Here is a 25129-nt window from a genome sequence, read left to right on the forward strand (position 1 = left end):
GGTAGTAGTAAAGGTGCTCCCAAGATATGTTCTTACTGCCAAAAATTGGATCATTTAATTGAGCCATAAATTGTGCGAATTCGGCTGCTGGTAGGCAAATTAAAGAGATCAACAATGAATTGTCACATTCAAACCAAAAGGAAGATGGTAATATAGCTCACGCATTTTGTTATCTCAGGAATAAAAAGGCACACTAATTGCACTTCTTCAACACAGCAACACTGTACAACATCCTCTAGCTAACCAAATCAGCATCAATTCCTAAATAGAAACAGGTATAACACACTACACTCTCATAATGAGCTCACATATTTCTCACATACTTCTTACACAATCTTTTTGCTCCAATTCTTGGGTCTTGACAGTGGAGCAACTGACCATATATCATCATTCATGAAAATATTTATCATTACTATCACATAAAACCAATTCTTGTCAAGCTCCCTAATGGTAGCTAAACTTTAATCAAGATTGTTGGAACTGTGATTTTTTCAAATAGTCTATATCTCACAGAAGTACTATACATTTCAACTTTTACTTTCAATTTGATGTCTGTTTCAAGAACTACTAAAATCTTAAACTGAAAAATGATTGGGTGTGCTAATGAGAAGGATGGTCTTTACACAGTGACAATCCCAACAGTAAGCTCACATACATACACCAAACACCACTACATTAGCATCAACATCCACATCTAAAAATAAAAGCACAAGTGACACTAAATCACTATCAGTGCCTGCATCACAAATTCATGGAGCAGCAGCTACAAGTTTCTCTGAATTAGACCCCCCTCTCTCAAAATAGAATAAAACCCAATGCTAAGTTGTGGCATCTCAGATTAGAGCATATACCTAGCTATTGATAGATTAGTTGTAATAAAGAGGGATTATCCTCTCGTTGAATATTCAGATAAAAAGGAACCTTGTGATTTTTGTCATTTTGCAAAAACAAAAGAAATTACCTTTTGATAAGAGTTCTAGCAAATCATTTTAAGCTTTTGACATTATACATCTAGACATTTGGAGGCCTTTGGTCACAACATCTCATACTCGACATAGATATCTTTTACTGTTATTGATGACAAAACCATATTTATTTTGGCTATTTTTTATGAAAGCCAAATCTAAAGTTCAAAGTTCAATAAAGAATTTTGTTACTTACATAGAAAATCAGTTTCGAAAGACCATAAAATGTTTCAATTCTGATAATGGACTTGAATTCATCAATCTCTCTCATTTTTTCACCTCAAAAGGAATTGAATATTAAACTTCTTAAGTAGAAATACCTCAGCAAAATAGTGATGTTGAAAGAAAATACTAACATCTGCTAGAGATGGGTGAGCTATACTTTTTCACTCATCAATTTCATACTATTTTTAAACATATGCCGTTACACACGCTATTCATCTTATTAACATAATTCCAAGCTTAATTTTGAGAAATAAATCCCCTTATGAATTACTTTTTACTTCCAAACCAGATTTGTTGCATTTAAAATTTTTTGGGTGCTTAGCATGTACTTTTACATTAGTTTCTCATTGCAAAAAGCTTGACAAAAGGGCTAGGAAGTGTGTTTTTATGGTGTTCAAATGTCAAAGGATATATGTTTTATGACACTAACACAAGGGTGTTTTTTTAATCTCTAGATATGTGCAATTTTATGATGTTTTTCCCTATCACAATAAAATGCATTTGATTCTTTAACACAGGTAAATGCACCTAAGAAATAAGAATATGAATGCCCCTTGTTTTAATCTCAATCCATTTGGCATTCATGAGCATGACTCATATTACATCCATACATCATTCATCAAACACCACAACACATTCATGACACGGTTGACAAGAATCTGCCAAGTTTGCAAAAATTATTCTCACCAACCAAAACAAGAACTACACTATCATACCCATGATGATGCATCAAAATCTCATGCACAACATGCATTCCCACAGCAAACTTCATTAGATAACACCCAAAGATCACAAAGGTTAAGAAAACCCTCCAACTTAGCTCAAAGACTACTAATGTGTCTTATCTCCTTCATATCAACTCACTCCATCATCAGCAGATACCCGATTTTAAAGTATGTCACATACAATAATCTTTCAACAAATTTCAAGCCTTCTCTTTAGCATTGGTTGCCATCTCAGAACTAAAAACATACGATGATGCTGTCTAGTAAGCTTGTTGGAAGGATGCCATTAATGCTAAGGTCAATATTCTTGTAACAAAACTTGGACTATTACCAAGATGCCTCCAAGAAAGAATAGCATTAGCTCGAAATGGGTGTTCAAGGTCAAATTTCATGTGGATGGTTCTGTGGAAAGGCACAAGTCCAAATTAGTGGCAAAGTGGTATAATCAAACTATCGGCTTTGACTATTTTGACACGTTTAGCCCTATGGTTTACATGACCATCTTGATAGTTCTTCTCTTTGTTGTTGCGTCTTAGAGGTGGTTCTTGGAACAATTAGATGTCAACATTGCATTTTTGTATAGTGACTTGCTTGAAAAGGTTTACATGAAGGTGCCTCAAGGATTGCAAGCTCAACAAGTCTTTTTATGGACTTAAGCAGGCGAGTCGACAACAAAATACCAAACTTGTCTTTGTCCTATCTAAATCTGGTTATGTGTAGTCTAAATCAGATTATTCCTTTGTCTTGGCAGAAAATGATGCAAATAAAATCATCCGCGTTAAGAAGATATTAGATGATAGATTCAGCATCAAGGATTTGGACAAACTTAAATATTTCTTGGGTATGGAGGTGGCTTATAGAGTTACAGCACGAAAGGGTTAGCCTTATACCAAAAGAAAAATACTACTAACATGATTGAGAAATTTGGCCTAATTGATGCAAAGCCGGTGTCAACACCAATAGATTATTTAATCCATTTGTCTAAGAGCTCAGAAGACCCGATTGCTAATTCTACCAATTATAGAAAATTGATTGGAAAACTGTAATATCTCACAAGTACTATATCCTTTGAAGTGGAAAATTTAAGCCAATATTTAGAGTCTTCAATCACTAACCATCTCAAAGTAGCCTTGAGAATCTTGAAATATTTAAAGAAAACTCCTAGCACCAGCCTCTTTTTTCCTCTGCACAACGACTACACTCTCACCAAGTTTGCTAATGTTGACTGGACAACCTGTTCAGACACACAAAGATCAGTTTCAGGGTATTGTTTCTTTTTAGAGACAACTCTCATTTCATGGAAGAGTAGCAAGTAACAGACAGTGTTGCATTCGACTGTTGAAGGTTCTTGGTCTTGAACACTTGAAGCCTTTCATCTTGTATAGTGATAGTCAATCTGCATTTCATATGGCAATCAATCCAATTTTACACAAACAAACGCACCAAACATATACAGGTTGATTGCCACATTGTATGGGATAAAACCAATGAAGGGATTCTCAAATTGTTACCTATTACTTCTGCTAACTGAACAACATATTTGCTTAGCAAGACACAGGCTCCAGGACCCTTCTTTTCCTGCTATTGCAAACTAGGGTTGCTAGACATCCACACCTCTAGTTTGAGGGTGAATGTTAGTTGATATAGAATTTATTTATAATAGTCATTAGTCTTTAATCTTAGTTAGTTAGTTGTTATATCATGGTTAGAAATATATTGAAGCTATAATTAGAAAATAGTTTAGAATTAATCATAGTTAATTAATTTTACAAATAGTCTCTATATAGTAATACTCATTTTTGTGATCATTCATTCTAATTTCGGCAAACAAGTCTTTTTAAGTCATTTTTCTTTGTTTGCCTCTTTTTTCTCACTGTTCATCATATTCTCCTACCTTCCATAATTCACAAACTTTTTACAATAAATATAGGATTGAAATTTTAAAAAATATTAAAATACTCTTATTAATTAAAGAAAATAAAAACACAGGCATAATAAGATATTTAAACCATTGATGAAAAAACTAAAATCATTGATGTAAAGATTGAATTTTTTGAGTTATATATAATAAGACATAAACTCACGCACAATCAATCATGTACACACAACAATCACAATGAATTCAAACTCAGCTCGTAAAATTAAGATTCTAGATTACCAAATAAGATTGCAAAATCGGATTTAACTAATCAAATAAACTTAAAATAATTAAAGAAACTAAAATTTTTTCCGCAACATCAAAGAAAAAAAAAAGAAAAGAGATAAAATCTATAGAGACATACGAAAAAAGGAAGAGAATCATCGATATAGAATGGCAAAGATCAAGACATAAACTACCGACATAATCACCAAAATTTTAATTTCAGTTTATAACTACTGATAAACACAGTATTAAATCTCAATATCCTAATTCAAATTCTATTATGTCAAAATAAATGTTACCTAAGTGTCTTAGAACAAGGGAATAAATTTTCTCTCTGAAACGTTCAAGTATTTTTCGGCAATAGTATCTCATTTTTACACGACAACTTAATCATTTATTATTTATTATTGAACGTAGGACATGAAACATGCATCTGGGCTCAACAAGCTTAGTACATATAGTAGCTTATGCCATTGCCCATTATTTTAGCAAAGATACATGAGGGCACATCATAATAATATTAGGAAAATATATAGCTCCAATTATCCCGTTTCAAATTCACCATTACTTTGATGTGAATTATTCATCATCACTTTTTCAACAGCCTTAGGAAATAAGGTGAGCTTCAATCTGTTTGCTCATATCAACTACCAACTGCATCAAATAAGATTGAGCTATGTTTAAGTAATATGTTTGATTTAAGATAAATATAGAGACTAAAGTGTGAATTTAGAATTTAAAAAATTAAACGAGTGTATTTTTAAAAAAATATTATTAAAATTTTAATTTCTATTTCTAAAAAATAATAATAATAATAATAATAATAATAATAATAATAATAATAATAATAATAACTTGAAAAATTCGTATATAAACTATTTCAATTACCCGTGTATTATTATTAAAATTTTATATGTTCCTAAATATAAGTCTTGAAAAACACGACATAGCACGGGCTATTAGTGTAGAGTTGTTTAGGTTTGTTTAGGAAGATCAGATATAATAGAATTTATATTTCTAAATTTCATGACATATATTTCTATTTCAATATGTGTATATCAGGTATAATATTCTTATTCATTGTCCGGGATTTCTTTGATTATGATAGAAGATAATGATTCTAATCATATTATGAAAAATTATATAATTTTAACAAAATTAATATATGATATGTAATTATTGTATATAATAAAAAATTACCTTAATAATAAATAATTTACATATTTATTTTTGTTTTACTAAAGTTTATAGGGCAATTTACATAAATAAATTGTTACACCTTCAAAATTACACAATTACATTGTTTTCAAAATGAAGACGCAAATACATTGTTTCATATATCTATAGAAACCGCTACTGCCAGTAGCGGTTTAACAAAAGGCTTCTACAATTACAAAAAATATATATTCTTTGGTCTTGGTTTATAAATTTTAAAAGAGATGAGAATAAAAAAAAATTAGTCTTAGTTTATTTTTTTATTAAAATTATATTTTATTTAAATATTTATTATTAAAATGAGTGAGTACTCGCCCTTTTATTTGCTATTATTAAAAAGAGTGAGTACTCACTCTTTGATTTGCTATTTAATAATAAATACAAATAAAAAATTTATTATATGTATATTTATATTTTTTAAATTATAGTGTGAAATGATAAATTAAATTTTTTTATTTATGATATTATTTAAATAGTATATACCATTAATTATTTGTTTTGTAATTATTTTTTTAGATAAATATTAGTTTTACTATTTGTTTTCATATTCAATGTAAACCGTTATAGCCTCTAGCAGTTTACGCACGAAGCCCTATGCACATAAACCGCTATTGGTAGTAGCGGTTTATGACCAACCCCAAAGAAACAGACACCGCACAGGCTCTAGCGGTTTCTGTGCTGCCACATTTGAACGTAATCCGCGATTGGCAGCAGCAGATTATGTGTTTATGTGTTTATGTAAACCACTAGTGACAGTAGTGGTTTCTATAGATATATGAAACAATGTATTTGCGTCTTCATTTTGAAAACAATGTAATTGCGTAATTTTGAAGGTGTAACAATTTATTTATGTAAATTGCCCAAGTTTATATATAGTGTTTTTTTGTGGTACATGAATCTAAATTTGAGAGTCAAACTCATAATTTTATATTTATTATTTTTTTTACTACTTTATAAAATAAGAATGTATTCTTCGTTTTTCATCGAAGTTGATCCTTTTAAGGTACAATTTATAATTTTGATACACTATTAGTGTAAAGTAGTTTTACACAAATATGACGTAATATCATATCATAAAAATATAAAATTTTATTCCTTCCATTTTTATTTTACCACTATAAAAGACCATATATGCTAGAAGAAAATATCATTCATTTACCAATTACTCTTTCATTAGGTAGCTTTTACAACAATTTTTTTCTTCCTATGAAGCATCGTCGCAAGAAGGCAACTATCGTTGACACAAACCATCACACACTCTTCAACTCCCGTGCTCATCTTTCAGAGCAATATATGATATGTTATCCATGGAGCATTTATAGACTATGGTGTTATCATGTATGCATAAATAAAAAAGATTCCGTAATTAAACTTAAGTCATTTACCTGTTTGTGTGGTATATTATAGTGTGAAATTACTTTCAATTTGTGTTGTGTAATGATATTATGGTTTAATTTAAGCTTTTGTTTTAGAACTGTGTTATGATTTTATCTCATCATTTTCTCTTAGATATCAAGTTGATGTATTTTTATTTATTATTATTGAAACGGATGTGATATTTAATTTAAAAAAAAAAAACTCTCTCTCTCTATTTATTTTATTGTAGTCTTTTATCTCTTCTATTTCTTTTTATTTTCTTAATACTACATACATTAATAGTAAAATAACATAGTAAATTTTTATGTTTTAATATTAAATATAAAATTAATACGTACAAAAGTTTTTAAGCTTTTAAATCAATACGAATCATTGTAAATAATACTTATTTATGGCATAAACAAAGAAATACAAAATCTTAAGTTTTGCATATAAAAATTTAGGAACATATTATATGTACAAATGTAATTACATAGTATTATTTTTTTTTAATGGTGTAGATCAACAACTCTAATTTTATTTCACGGTCAAATTTAAAAAAAAAGTCGTAATTTTAAAGATAGTCAGAAAAAATAACAAAATTAATAAAAAAATAGTTAACTTATATTATTTTATTAATTTATTTAATATATTAAATTATTTTTATTTATATTAAGATTAATTATTAAAAAAAAAGTCATAATTTTAAAGGTAATCAGAAAAAATAACAAAATTAATCAAAAAAATAGTTAACTTATATTATTCTATTAATTTATTTAATATATTAAATTATTTTTATTTATATTAAGATTAATTTTAAATATTTTAAAATAAAAAGTATAATTAATTATAATTTGCATCTTAAATTATGTTGAGTACATGATATTCTATTGTGCTGCTAAAAGTAAAAATGAGATAACAAATATAATTTTATCTCTTAATTCAGTATATTTATTTATATTTTATACTTTTTTACGATTAATTTTGTACAGTGTTGGTATATTAAATAAAAATACCTGTTATAATAACAAAAATAAAATAAAATTTCAATCAATAATTTTATATTCTTTACTTTTTTTTTCAGTTTTATTTTGGATTTTAATTTATTACTAAAAGGTAGTGAAATTCTATTGATACTGAAATAAAGTTACAAAAAGGTCCATAGAGTAGAATAAGTAAAATAATGTGATACCCACATTACAACATCCAAATAAAATAACCTAGGATCTAAAATATTTATCTTTCTTTTTCTCGCCATCTATTATATTATAGATTCTATTATATAAAAATCGATTTTTTACATTTAATGATAGAGTCAACGTAGCATGTTTTCGAGAGTGTTTCTTAATTTATTTTGTTTAACTCATTAAATACAATTCATTATGATGCATTAATTATATCAACTAATTGATTTGATTAGATATTTAAGTATCACACAATTTAAAATTATATATATTGATTTGATTTTTATGATATATAAATTTAAGGAATAAATTAAAATAATATAATTTAGAGTAAAGTATCGTTTTTGTCCCCAACGTTTGGGATAAATCTTATTTGTGTCCTTAACATTTAAATCGTCCTATTTATATCTCTAACGTTTATAAAAGTGATTCAATGTTATCCTGCCGTCAATTACAAATCATGAGCGCTTTAGTTTGAGTTTTAAAAATCTCTTCTTGAAGTTAGAATACAAATGTCTGAGATAGAATCGATGATCTACTCCAAAAAATAGTTCATCAAATGTTGAAACTAATTCCTACAACATTTACATAATTCACTTTTCTAGGGACATAATTGAAGTTAAACACAAATGGTGAGTATAATATTAAAATCGAATACATCCAAGTGAGACCTAATTGAGAATGAATACATCCAAGTGAGAATAAATAAAAAATATAATCTGATTTGTTAGTATAATTAATAGTAGGATAACATTGAATCACTTTTATAAACGTTAAGAATACAAATAGGACGATTTAAACGTTAGGGACACAAATAGGACTTACCCCAAACGTTGGGGACAAAAACGATACTTTACTCTATAATTTATTACTTATTTAATTTGAATACAACAAATACAAAATTAATTTAATCAAAAGTTTATTATTTTCTAATCTTCTATACATAAAAATGACAAAACAAAATTGTAAAAATAATCTTTTTATCGTTTTTGCTATTTTAATTTTATTTTCTTTGTTTTTTTATGTGTAATTTTATTTTACATTAACTTTGTGTATTTAATAACAAAATATATTCATATTAATTCTATCATATAATAATATATTTTTCTCCTATGTTAATCAAAGAATTTCAATAGTTATCAACTACATCTAATAGAATGACTGAGAAGTGAGAATTACGATAAGTTAAACCCAGGTTCAAAATGCTGAAACGAAGGAAAGAAAACATTGGATATATGATGATTAGAGAAAAATATATAATAACGAGAAATATACTAAAACTGGATTTTTCCTCCAACTAATAAAAGTGAGGTGTCAATTCCTCATGAATTCATTTTTCCTCTAAAATGAAATCACTATTTTCTCTTCTAAATTTATTTTAGAAAAATATCTTTATTATAATTATATTACAATTAACATTTAATGAATAATGCATGATTATACTAATTTAGGAAAATATCTTTATTATAATTATATAAAATCAATATTTAATACATTATCAACTAATAAAAGTGAAGTGTCAATTCTTCATGAATTCATTTTTTCTCCAAAATGAAAGCACTATTTTCTCTTCTAAATTTATTTTAGAAAAATATCTTTATTATAATTATATTACAATATTACAATTATATTACAAGTAGCATTTAATGAATAATGCATAATTATAGTAATTTAGAAAAATAAAATAAAGTCAAGTAATTTATCTTTCGACTGCACACGTATGTAGAATAACTTTTAAGAAGGAGTCACGTATAGTAAATACGGTCGATGATTGTAAAACTGTATATAACATTGATATAATATTATTTCAGGTATATGTTTTGCAGGTATCAAAGAAAAGTGTTGAGTTATTTTTTAGTGAGTTTAAATTATTTATTATTTATTAGAAAATTTTGTGCATTAGAATTCTCTAATAATTTATTATTTATTTTGAGCTGATTTTGATATGTTCTTACTTGACAGTAAAACAACATATAAAAATTTGTTGGTGGGTCTAAGTATTACTAGGTTATTTATGGTCACATTGAATATATATATTTGATTTATTGAAAAAAGTAAATTATTAAAACTAATTAATAACTATTTTAGAGTTAATACATTTAATACTAGATTAAAAAAATAAACAATACATAATATGTTACATTTTTATTAATCAAATTATTATAATTCAAATTAATCTTAACAAAAAAATTTAAAATTATAATTTCAATCTTATCACGTGCATGGCACGGATTATTACACTTGTTGAAATTTTAATTTTAATCTATAAACAATAGACACAATATTAAATCTCAGTCTCGATTTCAGTTTTAGTTTCTAAAAATAATTACTAACTTAGTCACTTACACACTACACTGTTTAGAGTTTAGACTAAACCTAATTTTGAACTCGAATATAACATATTATTACCAAGATCAATCACTTTAACTAAAATCTTTAATTGATATTAATGAATAATGATGGGCTTTGTTTTAGTATTGAATTAGAATGAGAGATTTTAAAATTTTGAACTGGACCAACTGATATACCTTTTATCATATTAGAATAACTTTCTTTTTTGTTGCCAATTAATTTTTTTTCAATATTTAAAATTATTATTTATACTTATTTATTTAAATAAAATTTTATTATGTAATATTTTGCTATTTTTATTTCATATCATATTTTATAGACTATTTAAAAATACTATTACACTTAAAGGAACTTTTGAATGAAATTTTCTAATTATACTTAATTAGTTTTTTATAAGTTGTTTTATTTTATGAATTTGAAATAATATAAATTTCTTCTATCCCCAATAATAAAAAACAAATGAGCAGATTATATAACAAAATATTTAAAAAATAGGAACAAATATACTATGACTCTAAAACCATTATAATCCCAGTCGTTTTTTTTTTTCCTTTTTCCGACTCATAAGCATTTTTTTTTTAAATTCAAATTCCTTAAATTGTGAAGATAAAATTTTGAAATTTTATTATGTTTTCTAGTAGAAAAAAGAAGTTGTCGCCATATTCTAGCTTTTTTGTTGTTACACCAATGTAAGATTGAAAATAATACAATTAATATAAAATATAATTTTTTTATTGATGTAATAATGTATAATTAAATATAAAACTGTTTTAAACGGATAATATATTAAAATTAAGGGCAATTCACTATAATAAATAAACTGGCATCCAATATTATCAGATTACATGCAAAATGCAAAACGTATACCAAAATGCATTTTTTCCATAATCTATGTAAACCGCGACAGGGATCCTGCAGTTTACGAATACACATAGTCTGCTACAGGGGTGTCGCGGTTTATGTGTGAATGACGAGTGTGCATAAACCGCGACAGAGGTCTAGCAGTTTATGCGTTAATGAGTAGTTTGCATAAACATAAAATAAAGTAAGTGTATGGTAAACAAAAACATACATAACACACATAAGTCCATGGAAATAAACTAAATACCATCATATAATATACAAAAGTACACGACAAATCTGACATACATAGGTATCATCAATGAAAACATGAAATAAACAGCTACGACTCCTGCTTGTCCTCATCCTCCTCGTGAGAGTCATGTCCAAATGTGCCTAAGAGATGCGACCCTGTACCATATCGAGCGGCCCGTCTCACTCTGGATGGCCTTTGGCGCTGCTGTACTGGAGGATCGACGGACATGCCCACGCCATATGCAGATGGAGGCGTCCCTTCCATGCCCAACCAACTGTCATACGGGCTGCTAGCAGGATCATTTAGGTCTACATGAAACTGGGGCTGGTACCCCTGAGGGTCAGACATTTGCGACTGGTACCGCTGCATATCCTCCATATCTGGGCGGTACCCCTGTGCAACGTCCATCTGGTGCTGGGTCTCCGGCACCTGATCCTGGGGGTCTGGTGCTGAAAATGCGGAGGGTCGTCATCCCGGATGAGATCTGCAAAGTCGGAATAGAACTATGAACTGCTGACCTTGTGGTCCATATCCATCATGAAAGTCGGGCCGCTAGGTTATCATACATCTGTCCACGGATCTCATGGTATATCTGGGAGCTCGAAACATGTGTAAGAGGAACCTCCTGGGACCCCGTCCCTGCCTGCTCAGTGGGTCTATCACCAGGACCACCAGATGCGACCCCTGATGTACCACCGCTAAGGACGCCCACGCCGGACACGATGATCAGCATGTCTGACTCCGTCGCCACCAGATCTGTCATCTTGAATCATGTCATCCAGCCATCGCCACTCCCGCTCTGTAGCCTGGGTACCAATGCGTCGTCGTCGCTCGACGCGCCTGTTATCAGGCACGTCTGGCATCGGAACCCTAGAAGGCGCCTGTGACGACCCTCTCTGAACAACACCTGATTGATCTCCTCGGCCCTAGGATCGGCAATCAAGGAATCCAGCGACAGAAATCTATGGGCCACTCTGTACCACCATCGCAGAAAGTCTGCAGACGGCCCGGGATCAGGCATCTAAGGGATACTCAGAACAACATCAACCCTGTTCTGCCAACTAAGGTGCCATACCTGATAGTAGCTCGGGAATCATCTGTCCCCACCCCTCCCATCCTTGGCATGGAGCCAGTCTATATTCGAGGTCGGCTCAGGCTCATGCTGAACGCCACCCAGCTATGGCAACACCCTATCAACCTGGTGCCACTCAATGATGGCGAAGTATATCAAGCAAGTGCATGCGCACCATAACCGACTATGCTCCTCTGTAAGAATCTCTGGATGAACAACAGCCATCACGTCGAGCGAAGCATAAGTCTCCCAAACAATCTACAAACATTGACAGAACACATTTATTAGTCCATTAACTTATAAATATATAGTTAATTACTAGATAAAAATGGAAACAAAATGAATAAACTTACATCTCGATCACCTAAGCAGTCCAACGCTAGGCAACACTGGATAACTCTCTCCTCCTTGTGGTCGAATGTCGGCAAGTAGGTGGCCCACCTGAACGAATACAATATACACATGTATAAATTGCTAATGACCTAGTTAACAGGTAGAACCATAATAAAAAAAAGTTACAGTTCAAGTCTAACTGTACAGATATGTATACCCGGAAGCCAATGGGAAGGAATAGGTGTCGAATCCCTGCGGCCTGAGGCTAGAAAACTGCCAGAAAATCCATGACTGCAGTAGCTGCAGGGGGCCTGCCAAGTTTGTCACGTTTCTGTTGGCCACCTGACACATGCAACGATATAGCCAAGCCAACGCTGCCGACCCCCAACTATAACTGCCCATATCATCAAGCCTCGCCACAAAGGGCAACCACTGTATATGAACCCGATTTCCACTCTTGTCACCGAACAACTGAGTGGAAAGCAGTATCATAATATAAGCCCGTGCATATATGCGTACGGTCTTCTCCGTAGCATCATCCGGCAGCACCTTGAACCTCTCATGAAACCAGGTGAAGTGGACTGTATACTGCTTTACCTTATTCTGTGGTGGAAGCTCGCCAAACAATTCCTAAAACCTCTCCCACGCCGGTTTGCCTTCTTCCATAAGCTTCTCAAAATCTGTAAAGCACCCGGATACAGGTAAACCATCCACGGCAGCCCCAGCTGGTATGCTACATCCTGCAGCGTGATAGTGTACTCTCCAAAAGGCATATGAAAGGTATGCGTCTCAGGACGCCATCTCTCGATGAAAGCACTGACTAACGGCTCGTCCAACCAGAACCACCTGGCGTTGAGCCTCGCCAGGTGGTACAAACCAGCCCTCTCCAAATAGGGTACGATCCTGTCATGCAGAGGCATGTTCTGCTGCCTCCGGACACTATAAATACACCTAGTCGGTTGGAGCATGTGACAGAAAAAACCAAACATATAAAAAATCTAACACTAATTTAAAGTAATCTAACACAAAAAATACAATATTAAAGTTTAAACAGGTAACATACCGTTCCTATTTTCTAATCACAAAATTCAATGAAAGGTATAAACGATTCAAGACCTTAATCTAAATTAATTAAATACTAAATTTTATGATTTTAAAATAATAATTTAAATCTAAATTTAAATATATAATCTAAATCACAATCATTGGAAAAATATTATACGAAATACATTAACTAAAAATAACTAAACTAACCTCTTCGTTTATGTTGCCAGCAACGTGCGCAACGTCGTTGAGCCTGTAAAGACTGCGTGCCTTCGTCATGGTCCTGACCCGATCTCAACTCAACCAACCCAGAATTTTCTCTCTTTTCCTCTCTCTAGAAAACCTCTCCTTCTCTCTCTAAAAAACTTTATAACCACCACAAATGTAATCCGCGAGACTCCTAAAGCGCATTTATACTAACGCATAAACCGCTAGACTTCTGTCGCAGTTTATGCACACTCGTCATTCACACATAAACCGCGACACTCCTGTCGCGGATTATGCTTACTTTCCTTATAACGTAATTTGCGGCACTCCTATAGCGGATTACGTGTATACGTAAACCGCAGGACTTCTGTTGCGATTTACATAAATTATGAGAAAAATACATTTTGGTATATATTTTGCATTTTGTGTAATCTGATAATATTAGATGTCAGTTTATTTATTATGGTGAATTGCCCTAAAATTAATTTCTTCAATTTTTAAACCTAGGAAAAAAAAAAAAAAGTTGATTGTCACTTGTCAGCATAGAAAACACAAAACAGCAAGCAACAAGCAGGCGTCTACCAAGAATCCCGAGATCCCCTTCGACCCTGCCGCAAGCAACAGCACAGTGCAACGGAAACACTCACTCCAACCTCATCTTCAATTTCAATGACATTCATCACACCAATAACCCCACATTTGATTCCATCTTAAAAATTAACAAAAAATGGCGAAAGGTGAAGTCAGCAGCATGAGCCGCACAGTGATTGAGCCACTCTCGCAGTTCGACCTTTCTTCCCATTCACGCGCCACAACCATCCGATCCCTCGCCGTTGCCACGTCACCCTCCGATCCTCAACACGCTTTCCTCTACGTTGGCACCTACTCCGGAACCCTCTTCTCCCTCTCCACAAATCTCAACAATTCCGCCTCATCCAACGGCTCAGATCACCCCAAGCACAACGGCGGCACCGGTGAGTCCACTTTCTTGCATAAGCTTTCGTTCCAGAGAAGCGTATCTGTCGGCGATTCGCCCGTGGAGTCAATTTTCGTTCTTGTTGAGTTGGGGAAGGTTTTGGTTCTTTCAGAGGGTTCTTTGTTTCTGGTGGATTCGGAGCTGACTAATCACGCGGCGAGGTTGAGTTTTCCGAAAGGGGTTTCGGTGGTTGCGAGGAGGGTGAGGAGTGGTGCTGAGTCTGAGGGTTCCGGTGAACAAGCTAGTAGCAGCAGTGGTGGTGGTGGTCAGAGGTTTTTGAAGAGATTGGGGAGTGGAGTTAGGGTAAATGGATTGAGGGTAAATAAGGAAGGGGAGGCCCACGGTGAGGGTAATTCCGTCTTCGCAGTTGTTGCTGGGAAGAGGTTGTTGCTTGTTGAGCTTGTTTTGGGTGGTGGGGGTACCGGCTCTTTGGTGATTTTGAAAGAGATTCAGTTTGTTGATGGTGTTATTAGTACCATGGTGTGGCTTGATGACTCGATTATCGTTGGCACTGCCAATGGTTATAGCTTGATTTCTAGTGTTACCGGACAGAGTGGGGTTATATTCTCCTTGCCGGATGTGTCACGCCCTCCGCGGTTGAAGCTGCTAAGGAAGGAGTGGAGAGTGCTCTTGTTAGTGGACAATGTGGGCATTATTGTTGATCCCCACGGACAGCCGGTGGGTGGTAGTCTGGTGTTTCGTCACGGATTGGACTCCGTGGAAGAGATTTCTTCATATGTGGTGATAGTGAGTGATGGGAAAATTGAGTTGTATCATAAGAGAAGTGGCAGTTGTGTTCAGGTTTTGCCGTTTGGTGGGGAAGGAATCGGGCCTTGTATTGTTGCAAGTGAGGAAGACAGGGGTGGGAAGCTTGTTGCTGTTGCAACTGCTACCAAGGTATGTTCCTTCCAGTGTGGATCTTATGGCACTAGACCTTCATTTGGAATATACTCTCTACTTTTGTTTTTGTTTTTGTTTTATAATGTGTGGTTTTTTTATTTTTAGCTGATATGGTTGGCTTAATTAGTTGCTTGGTTTCTGTTAGATTTTATTATGGTTCTGGATTTGTGGATTGATGATAAAATTAAGATAGGCCTTTTGCTTGAAGATGCAGATAATTAAATTGTTTGTAGAGGTGTAGCTCTGTGACTATTTCATGAAAATGACCAAAACTGTTTGAGAAATTTATTTTTGGAAATACCATGCTCAGGGGAAAATAACTAAAGACTGAAAATGTACAGAACTTCATCCAAGTTATTGTAGAAAATTCAAGTACTCAAAATAGGATAACTTCTGAACTTGTTGCTTTGATTTGGAAAATATAATGATGAATAAAATACTTTAACATTAGAGCTGTTTTAAATTCAGGGTTATGTGGTAAACAATCAAAATCTATTTTTTCGCAATCTTCAGTGGATTACTCAGCTTATCTGTGACTTCTTGTGTATGTATTTGGCTAAAGTGATCTTTCTGCTGCTATACTTACTGCCTACTTATTATTCTACTTGCTATCTCAAGTGTGAATGATTTCTTCATTTGGAAAATCTTACTCCATGTAAGGTGACTGTTGTTAACCCTATGTATGTAGTTTACACTGTATAGAATGTGACAGCTTTCACTGACCGCTAGAAATAATTATCATCAGTAGCTGTAAAGCACTTGCAAAATTTGTATTTTGCTAGTCATCCATTTTGATGGAACAAAGCTGTGCCCATGTTTGGATAACATGGTATTCAGTTGAATTTTGATCTGAAACCAATCAACCTTTGTTTGATTCTGAGTTTTATTTAACCTAGGTATAGGATGGATAATACAAATGAAGGTTTATGGCCTCACTTCAATGAAAGGGATAGAAAAAGGACTTGAGTTGAATGACTATATTAAATATTGTATCTGAATTCACTTCTAGTTTATGTGATTGAATTTGGTATAACAAGCTCCAATTGCATCTGATTGAGTTCCATTACTGAACTAACTATGTCTCTTATGGTTTATTTTACTTACTTTAGTCCTAGTTTATTATCTTTGATCTATGTCTATAATTTCAATTTGGATTGATTTTCAAAATGCAAGCAACATGTTTCGTTTAACAGTCACCTATGCACTCTCTCATAGTTATAGCTCATTAAAGATTTTTTTTTTTCTAATCTGTTTCTTAAACTATATTACTAGGTAGTATGCTACCAGAAATTACGTTCTGAAGAACAAATAAAGGATCTGTTGAGGAAGAAGAATTACAAGGGAGCGGTATCCTTAGTGGAGGAGCTTGAGGCTGAAGGTGAAATGCCAAAAGATTTGCTCTCATTTGTTCATGCTCAAGTGGGGTTTCTGTTACTTTTTGACTTGCATTTTGAAGAGGCAGTGGATCACTTTTTGCTCTCAGAGACAATGCAGCCTTCTGAAGTATTCCCATTTATAATGCAAGATCCGAATCGCTGGTCTTTACTGGTACTTTTGTGCACTTCATGCTATGTTATATAATGCTTTCATAAGTTATGTTTCAAAGTTTTGTTGCTTGTTTGTTCTCACTTCTGGGTTCTGTCTGGTCATTTGTTTTACTTTTGAACTCTGTGACATGTCTTGCCAATTTTCATTGAAATTGTTTGCACGTTATTGAACTGGGGATGTCTTACTGTTATAGAAACCATATGCGACTTGTTTGCTTGACAATGACAAATTTTATGTATCTGAGGCATATATAAATATAAGAAAAGAAAATAAACTTTTTTACGGTTGCCTATTTTAACTTTATGTTTTATATTTTGTAATACATTGGCCTATTTTGTGGAGTTTTAATGTGCTTAATAAATTTCAACTTCATATGCAGGCTTAACTCATAGTTTGCTCTCTTAGGTTTTGTTCTATGCTGTGAAATGTTGCACTTGTTGTTAATGCATATTAATTGGTCAAATGTTTGAAGGTTGTGCTGTATGAATGTGGTACAGAGGTTCAAACTGGCTTTTGTAGGTTCCTAGGAATCGGTATTGGGGTTTGCATCCTCCACCTGCCCCACTTGAAGTTGTAGTAGATGATGGTTTAATGACAATCCAGAGAGCTTCTTTCTTGAGGAAAGCAGGTGTAGAAACAATTGTAGATAATGACCTGTTTCTGAATCCACCGAATAGAGCTGATTTGTTGGAGTCAGCAATCAAGAACATTAGCAGGTTTAAATTCCGTTCAGTTATTTGTTTCAGTTTCCAAATCAGTATGTTGCTGTTGACTGATATTCATCTAGACACCAATGGAAGAGATCCTATACACCTGTTCCTGGGAGTCTGGGACTCTTTTCTTTTTTTTTTTTTTCTTTTTCCGGCAGATCATGAGTCATAAGCACTAAGCAGAAAAAGAATCTTTTTGAAATATCTAGTTTTAAATATTATACTGTTATAGGATCGCTAATTAATTATGCACATGAAAGCTTTCTTATATTTGTAATTATATCTTTAGACTTGGTTTCATTAATCATAAGCACATTTGTCAATATTATGTCATTTTGTACAGATATTTGGAGGCTTGTCGAGAAAAGGACCTAACACAATCAGTTAGGGAGGGAGTTGACACGCTATTAATGTATCTTTATAGAGCCCTAAATCGTGTTGAGGACATGGAGCGGCTGGCATCTTCTACAAACTGGTGTGTTGTGGTATGTGCAGATTGTTGTTGGTAATGTTTTGATATTTGCGGAACTTTTATATATATAAGGAGGGCCTATTGATAATTTGAAGAGATTTGTATACATCTTATATTGTTCATTAAAGCAATCAAGATCGAGTTGTTGGCTTCATGGATAAGATTTGAGCAGTTAATTTTTCCTTTTCCTATTATGGATTTATTGTGCTGTCCTGTTTTGCATTGCTTAATATAATGGTAATTGCCTGGAAGGCCTGAAAGATGATCTTATGAGATACGTTTCTTGTGCAGGAAGAGTTGGAACAGATGTTGGAAGAGTCTGGGCACCTACGTACACTGGCTTTCCTATGTGCCAGTAAAGGAATGAGCTCAAAAGCTGTTTCTATTTGGCGCATACTAGCAAGAAACTATTCATCTGGCCTCTGGATAGACACTGCCTTGAATAATAATAATAATAATATACGGGATAGCAGGGAAAACCTTGTTTCTGGCAAGGAGATTGCTGCAGCCGAAGCTGCAAAAATTCTTGAGGAGTCATCTGACCAAGATTTGATTCTACAACATTTAGGATGGGTACAATTGATAAACAGTTGTTAATGCAAATATGTTTTGCTCAATTTCATTATTTAATTAATGATCTGAAACTTTTGGCCTTTTAATTTTAGATTGCCGATATCAGCCAGGTTCTTGCAGTTAAAGTTTTAACATCAGACAGACGAGTAGTCCAACTAAATCCTGGTTTGTCTTGTGATTCTTAAAGAATGCTCACACACATGATTTCACACGATTTATGTAATTTTTACTTTTTGTGCCTTTTGTGTATTATATAATGTGTTTCATTAAGTTTGGAACTACTTGTTTCATTGGTTATTATCATAGAGTGATACTAATTACTGGTGTCTTTATGAGAAAGTGATTGCTGTGATGCCCTCAGCTAAAGCGTTCTCAAATATCAGTGTTAGACACTGGTGCAATAAGTTTTTATTTATTGTTCATTTTTTTTTTAATTTTTTTTTCTTGAGATAATAAAAATTGCTCTCTAGCAAAATACTTCAAATCTAGGGAGTTCTGCAAAGAAGTTCTGTTCTGTTTTCTTTGTTCCATAGTTAAACAGGTTTATTTACTGAGTAGGTTATATTTTATATATATATATGACCATTTTTTATCTTGGTTTCTAAAGCAGTGATCTTTATGCTTCTGTTTCTGTTAATTTATTGTATTTCTGAAATCATCAGTCATATGTCATTTCATTTCTTGTTGCAGATGAAGTTGTTACGGCTATTGATCCACAGAAGGTAGAAATCTTACAAAGGTATTCATTGTGGTATCTGCTAGCAGTATGCTTATTATTTCAAACTCATGATAATATGTGAGGATTTTACTATGTTATCTAAGGTTTTCGGTGATATTCTGGCTGAGGATTTTATTATGCTATTGGTGATTCTTTTGTCTTGTTTTAATTTGTCTTATGTTTTTCATGTACATATAATTAAATATAGCAGCTTTTTCATAGTGTTAGAAATAGTTAGATATAATTATATTGTTATTGTACTTGAAGTGTAGGTTAATTATTATTGCATCTCATACAATCACTTAACCATTATAAATCTCATCCACATTTTTATGTCTTTCCTTTCTTTACATCTTTTCCCATACTTTTAAATACGGCATTGGTGCTGTGATGGTGCAGTATCGTCATCCATGATTAGACCCTATCACTCTTTGTGCTTACCATTGTATTTGCTGTATGAATGAATTTATTCAGATTAATAAAATGTGTGGTTATGTGGAATAAACTATTTTACAGTAAATGCAATGGTACAAGTTTTTTGGCTGAAAATCTAATGTATATATGCAGTTTAATATACTCATAAGCTTCAAAATATTGGTTTCGCTTATAAGCTGTTTTTAGCTTAAGGTTATCAGTTTCGATTATAATCTATTCCATTTCTACCAAAACATATTATTTTTAAGGTCTTTACTCTTTTCCCAATGATTCCCAAACACGCTCTAGGTACCTCCAGTTGACCTGATTTCTTTTCATTGTAGGTTTCTCCAGTGGTTGATTGAAGAGCAAGATTGTAATGACACTCAGTTGCACACGTTGTATGCCCTATCGCTTGCTAAATCAGCTATTGAAGCATTTGAGTCTGAAAATCTCGATAGTGGTAATACTGAGAGTACCTCTGGGATATCAATCTTTCAGACTAGTGTAAGAAAAAGACTGCAAGTATTTTTGCAATCGTCTGACTTGTATGATCCAGAAGAAGTTCTTGACTTGATTGAAGGGTCAGAGTTATGGTTAGAAAAGGTAAGTCTTCTAATTGTGTTATCTTAAACTCTGTTTATCTGACTTTGGTTAGTATGTATTTTATACCAAGTTCTTTGTCTGTGATCATTATCATACACTGATTTTATTTATTGAGCTTATATGACACTGGCAGGCTATTCTGTATAGAAGACTGGGGCAGGAGACTTTGGTCCTCCAAATTTTGGCTTTGTGAGTAACCCAGCTAGCTTCAAAATTTTACTTTCTTTCACATGACTCCTCTGAATATTATTAGTATCTGACAAAAGAAGAAATATCATTAACAAGAAGAGAAGGATATTAAATAGATATCTGAGGACCAGGTATCCTCAATAAAATAAATAAATAAATAAAAATACATTAAAACGATAGAAGCAACGCTCTCCAGTTTCTCTGTAATTCTCTGGTTAATTTGTGTGACATGCAATAGAACACTTAAATGCAAACAATTACAAGGTGTTAGATTGGAAAAATATTTTTTATTTTTCGTTTTATTTATTTATATTTTAAAATATTATTATGTCTGTTGGCTCATAGGAAGTTGGAAGACAGCGAGGCTGCTGAGGAGTATTGTGCTGAAATTGGCAGACCTGATGCTTACATGCAGTATGTCTCCCTTGAACCCTTTCAATACTTTATTTATCTATTTAGAAGTTCTTTTGCACATTGTAATGGAATTATGCATTCTTAAATGTGATGATGGCCTCAGGTTGCTTGAAATGTATTTGGATCCACAAGATGGTAAGGAGCCCATGTTTAATGCTGCTGTTCGCCTTCTCCACAATCATGGAGAATCATTGGACCCTTTGCAAGTTTTAGAGGTTTTATATTACTCTATCTTCTCCTGAATACTAAAACCATTTTCAATTATACTACAATAGTGAATATTTTGCAACCTGCATCATTGGACACAGAAGATAGATTAATATAAAGAAGCAGTTAATCACTCACGAGAATTGATGGTTGTTTTCCACCCTACCCAGCCACATTCCTCTTCCCTATTTTCTTAGAAATTGGCCTGAGTAGCTGCATTAGGTGGCCACACAGTATGCATATAGAAAATCAAAATTTTCAATGAACACACAATGGAAGCCTTTAACCTGACTTGTAAGGAAGGCTTGTAAAGTACTTGATTTTCCATTTTGCACCTTATACTTAGAACATTGTATTTCTTGCTGCTTGATAAATGAGAGGTTATTGATTCTTTTTGAATCTCTCATTTAATAATTGATACATCTGGTGCATTCTTCATGTTTAATTTCCAAGTTTTATATATATATGCTTGTCTTTTAAATTTCAGCCTTTGGTCAGCTTTTAAATTTAATAATATATTATTTTAATTTTTTATACCTACTTTTACGGTATCGGTTATTCAAAAAATTAGGGAAGTTATTTGCTTTTTATTTTCTCTCTCCTCTAAAGGCTGAATAAAGGACAATTTTTAAAAGATATCTAGTTGCACTATATATATATATATTAAGTTGTAGATTCTACCATCATGAATGTTTTAATCAAATACTTTTGTTTTTGGGCTGTATTACCGATCTGGATGGGTGTGTCTCTCTGAATTGTCAAAAATTCTGACTCTGTTTTGAATTCTCCTGTTGTACACTGTTGAATGCATTCAAAAGAGACGTGCAATTGTTAATTTTGGGTTTTTACTTGCTAAAAAAATTGGCTTTATAATGCAGAAATTGTCACCAGATATGCCGCTTCAACTTGCTTCTGAGACTCTATTAAGAATGTTCAGGGCCAGAGTTCATCATCATCACCAAGGGCAGGTACTTCATAATTCTTTCCTTACGGATGGATTGCCCTAACCTCTGATCTTATTTTAACACGAGAAGAAAAGTACAAGGTAACTTAAATTAGACTGAGCAGTTAAGATGTGTAGTTGTTATCATGAAAATAATGGGCATGAGTCCCTCGGGAAAGTTTCTCCAAGTGAGCTTGAGCATATTCCTCAAGATTTTTGGCAAGTATAACCAATTTGCAAACACATTTTGACACCGTATGTGACTCATTTCAACTACCGTTTTGCTTAGTCTCTACCATATGATGATTTTTGTCCGATCATTATTCCTAGTGGGCTTGAACTATTCTTTTCCAAAAAATTCCTCTCTAGACAATCATTTTGAAATAACAATTTGTGCTTTCTTTTGACCTGTGCCAGTTGAAAGATTCAAAAGAAAAAAGAACTCTTTAAATGGAACAGTATAAATGTGTACATGGATGCAGTGCCCAATAGTGTCCATGCTTTTGTAGCCAAGCCAGTTTAGTGCACCACTAATGTCAGTAGCTAAATTCTCTCAGATTGTGCATAATTTATCACGAGCCGTAGACATGGATGCAAGATTGTCGAGATTGGAGGAAAGATCAAGGAATGTTCAGATTAATGATGAGAGTCTCTGTGACTCCTGTGATGCACGCCTTGGTACAAAGCTATTCGCAATGTACCCGGATGACACTGTAATATGTTACAAGGTTTGTACTCAACCTCTTCTCTCAATTGATGGCACTTTTGTTTCTATCCATTCATATCCCATCCATAATTTTTCTGGTAGACTGTTGCCAAATGCATCTTTTAGAATGTCTTGATGTGCATTGCTGGGTAACAAGGTAAATTTTAGGATTCGGTGGTATGAGGCTTCAGTCCCATGTTAAAATTATGGAATTCTGATGCAGCTTTTGCAGTGTGTTTCTAGCTATCCATTACAAATGAGCAGCAACACTTTGAAATGTTTGCCTATGGAGCTAGTCAAGCCTTGCATGAAAATTGTGTTTTTCTTTCATCTATTTATACTCATTGCACCCTTTGCATTGATGTAATTATCAAGTTTAGCTTCGCTATATGTCACCCTTTAAGCGCGGCCCTTCCCTGGACCCTGTGTTAATGTGGAATGTTTGTTACCGGACTGTCTTTTCATTTATACCCATTGCACAAGTGATGTCCCAAACATTAACACCAAAATATTGTTTAGGTCCATAAAGAGATCCTTTTAAGTTAACCTCTATTAATACATTTTTATTGGCTTCATTAAGTTGGGAGTTCTGTTTGCTTCCGATATGTATATGCCTGCAAACTTGTTTCCCACATGATAAGAACTATTATTCTTCCCAACTATAATTGTTATAGGCATTTTGAACTTGGGAAGCACCAAAGTTTCTATTCTGCTGGACTACATTAATAATTCTTATCTAAAATTTTGTTTCTCCCGATTTGTGTGGAAGTCTGTTTTATCAAGCATGCGTTATCTTACTAGTGCTTTGAACCCTTTACAGTGCTATCGCCGTCAAGGTGAGTCAGTTTCAGTCTCGGGTCGCAACTTCAAGGAAGACGTTCTAATTAAACCGGGTTGGCTTGTAAGTCGTTGATGTCAAAACCAAAATGTTGGTGTTAGATCCCAATATTACTCGGCAGAATATTTTGAATTGTCATTCCATATAAAATGCCAAATTCATTCAAAATTGGAATATGGAATATATGTTGATGATGGCTCAGTTATGTAGTTAGCATTTAGAGTAGTAGCTTCTAACATATAGTTGACCACCACACGATGGTTCTGTAAAATCTGTGATGAGTTCCCCATTGTATTCTCCATTTTTTCTTTTGACAAGCTGCACTGTAAAATTTTGTTGACATTGTAAATTGTAAATTTTTGCTTATATATAAATAATAGCTCATTCTTCCATTCTACTTCATGAGGGCATGGACTACCGGTTGGCCCTTGAAACATTGAGACTGGTTTGTTTGAGGATCAAAAATTAAGAAAAAAAGGATTCGGCCTTTTGGTAAATTTGGAGACAAATTAAATCTAAATATATCAATTTATGAATGCAATAAAAAAAATGTAAGAACGACAGTTATAAAGAATATCAATATTAGTCTTTTGGTCAAAGAAAAAAAAAAGAAAGATGATTCCACGGTAAATGATGATGACAAGTGATAAAGTTGGTATATATATATATGCAAGTTGAAGAGAGTGAGAAAAACAAATAATGAATAACATTAGAAAGAGAAAAATATGGTTTTTCTTAATTTAAATTTGTTTGAGTATTATTTAAAAAAAGTGTTTTAATTTTCTTCTTAATTTGAGAGTTCATAATTTGATCACCTTTATTATCTAAAAATAAATTAAATTTAATTATTTTATTGATCTTTATAGTTTTATCAAATTTTTAATTAGGATTTTATTCTTTTTTTTTAATTGGGTCTTTATACTATTTTTAATTTTATAATTAGGTTCTTTTTATGTCAAAAATATTAAAATTAATAGAATATTTTTTTCAAAATATTC

At 32.7% G+C, this 25129-nt stretch overlaps 1 protein-coding gene across 4 annotated transcripts; it reads left to right on the plus strand.

The window, feature by feature from the left end:
- LOC107618161 (transforming growth factor-beta receptor-associated protein 1) lies at window positions 14454-24528 on the plus strand. Of its 4 annotated transcripts, none has more exons than XM_021112516.1 (14): window positions 14454-15790; window positions 17066-17341; window positions 17861-18057; window positions 18395-18536; window positions 18815-19096; window positions 19189-19261; window positions 19787-19835; window positions 20573-20834; window positions 20968-21023; window positions 21369-21437; window positions 21541-21652; window positions 22523-22612; window positions 23145-23315; window positions 23517-23872. In XM_021112516.1, exons 1-14 carry the CDS (start codon window positions 14645-14647, stop codon window positions 23658-23660), a joined length of 3069 nt encoding a protein of 1022 aa, XP_020968175.1. In that variant the 5' UTR covers window positions 14454-14644; the 3' UTR covers window positions 23661-23872. The 4 variants fall into 4 exon arrangements, with proteins under 4 accessions (XP_020968175.1, XP_020968176.1, XP_020968177.1 ...); XM_016320124.2 differs by lacking the exon at window positions 23517-23872 and adding an exon at window positions 24114-24528 and having other exon boundaries at window positions 14456-15790; XM_021112517.1 differs by lacking the exon at window positions 23517-23872 and having other exon boundaries at window positions 22523-22689; window positions 23145-23287.

This window comes from Arachis ipaensis, chromosome B09 (genome assembly GCF_000816755.2).
Source record: "Arachis ipaensis cultivar K30076 chromosome B09, Araip1.1, whole genome shotgun sequence".
NCBI lineage: Eukaryota > Viridiplantae > Streptophyta > Magnoliopsida > Fabales > Fabaceae > Arachis > Arachis ipaensis.

What these genes read in the sequence shown, in the direction of transcription:
- LOC107618161 (XM_021112516.1), top strand. Translation starts at nt 14,645, where the DNA reads ATGGCGAAAGGTGAAGTCAGCAGCATGAGCCGCACAGTGATTGAGCCA. An exon ending in CGAATCGCTGGTCTTTACTG is followed by an intron (nt 17,342 to 17,860) that starts GTACTTTTGTGC and finishes TGGCTTTTGTAG; the next exon opens with GTTCCTAGGAATCGGTATTG. An exon ending in CAGAGTTATGGTTAGAAAAG is followed by an intron (nt 20,835 to 20,967) that starts GTAAGTCTTCTA and finishes TGACACTGGCAG; the next exon opens with GCTATTCTGTATAGAAGACT.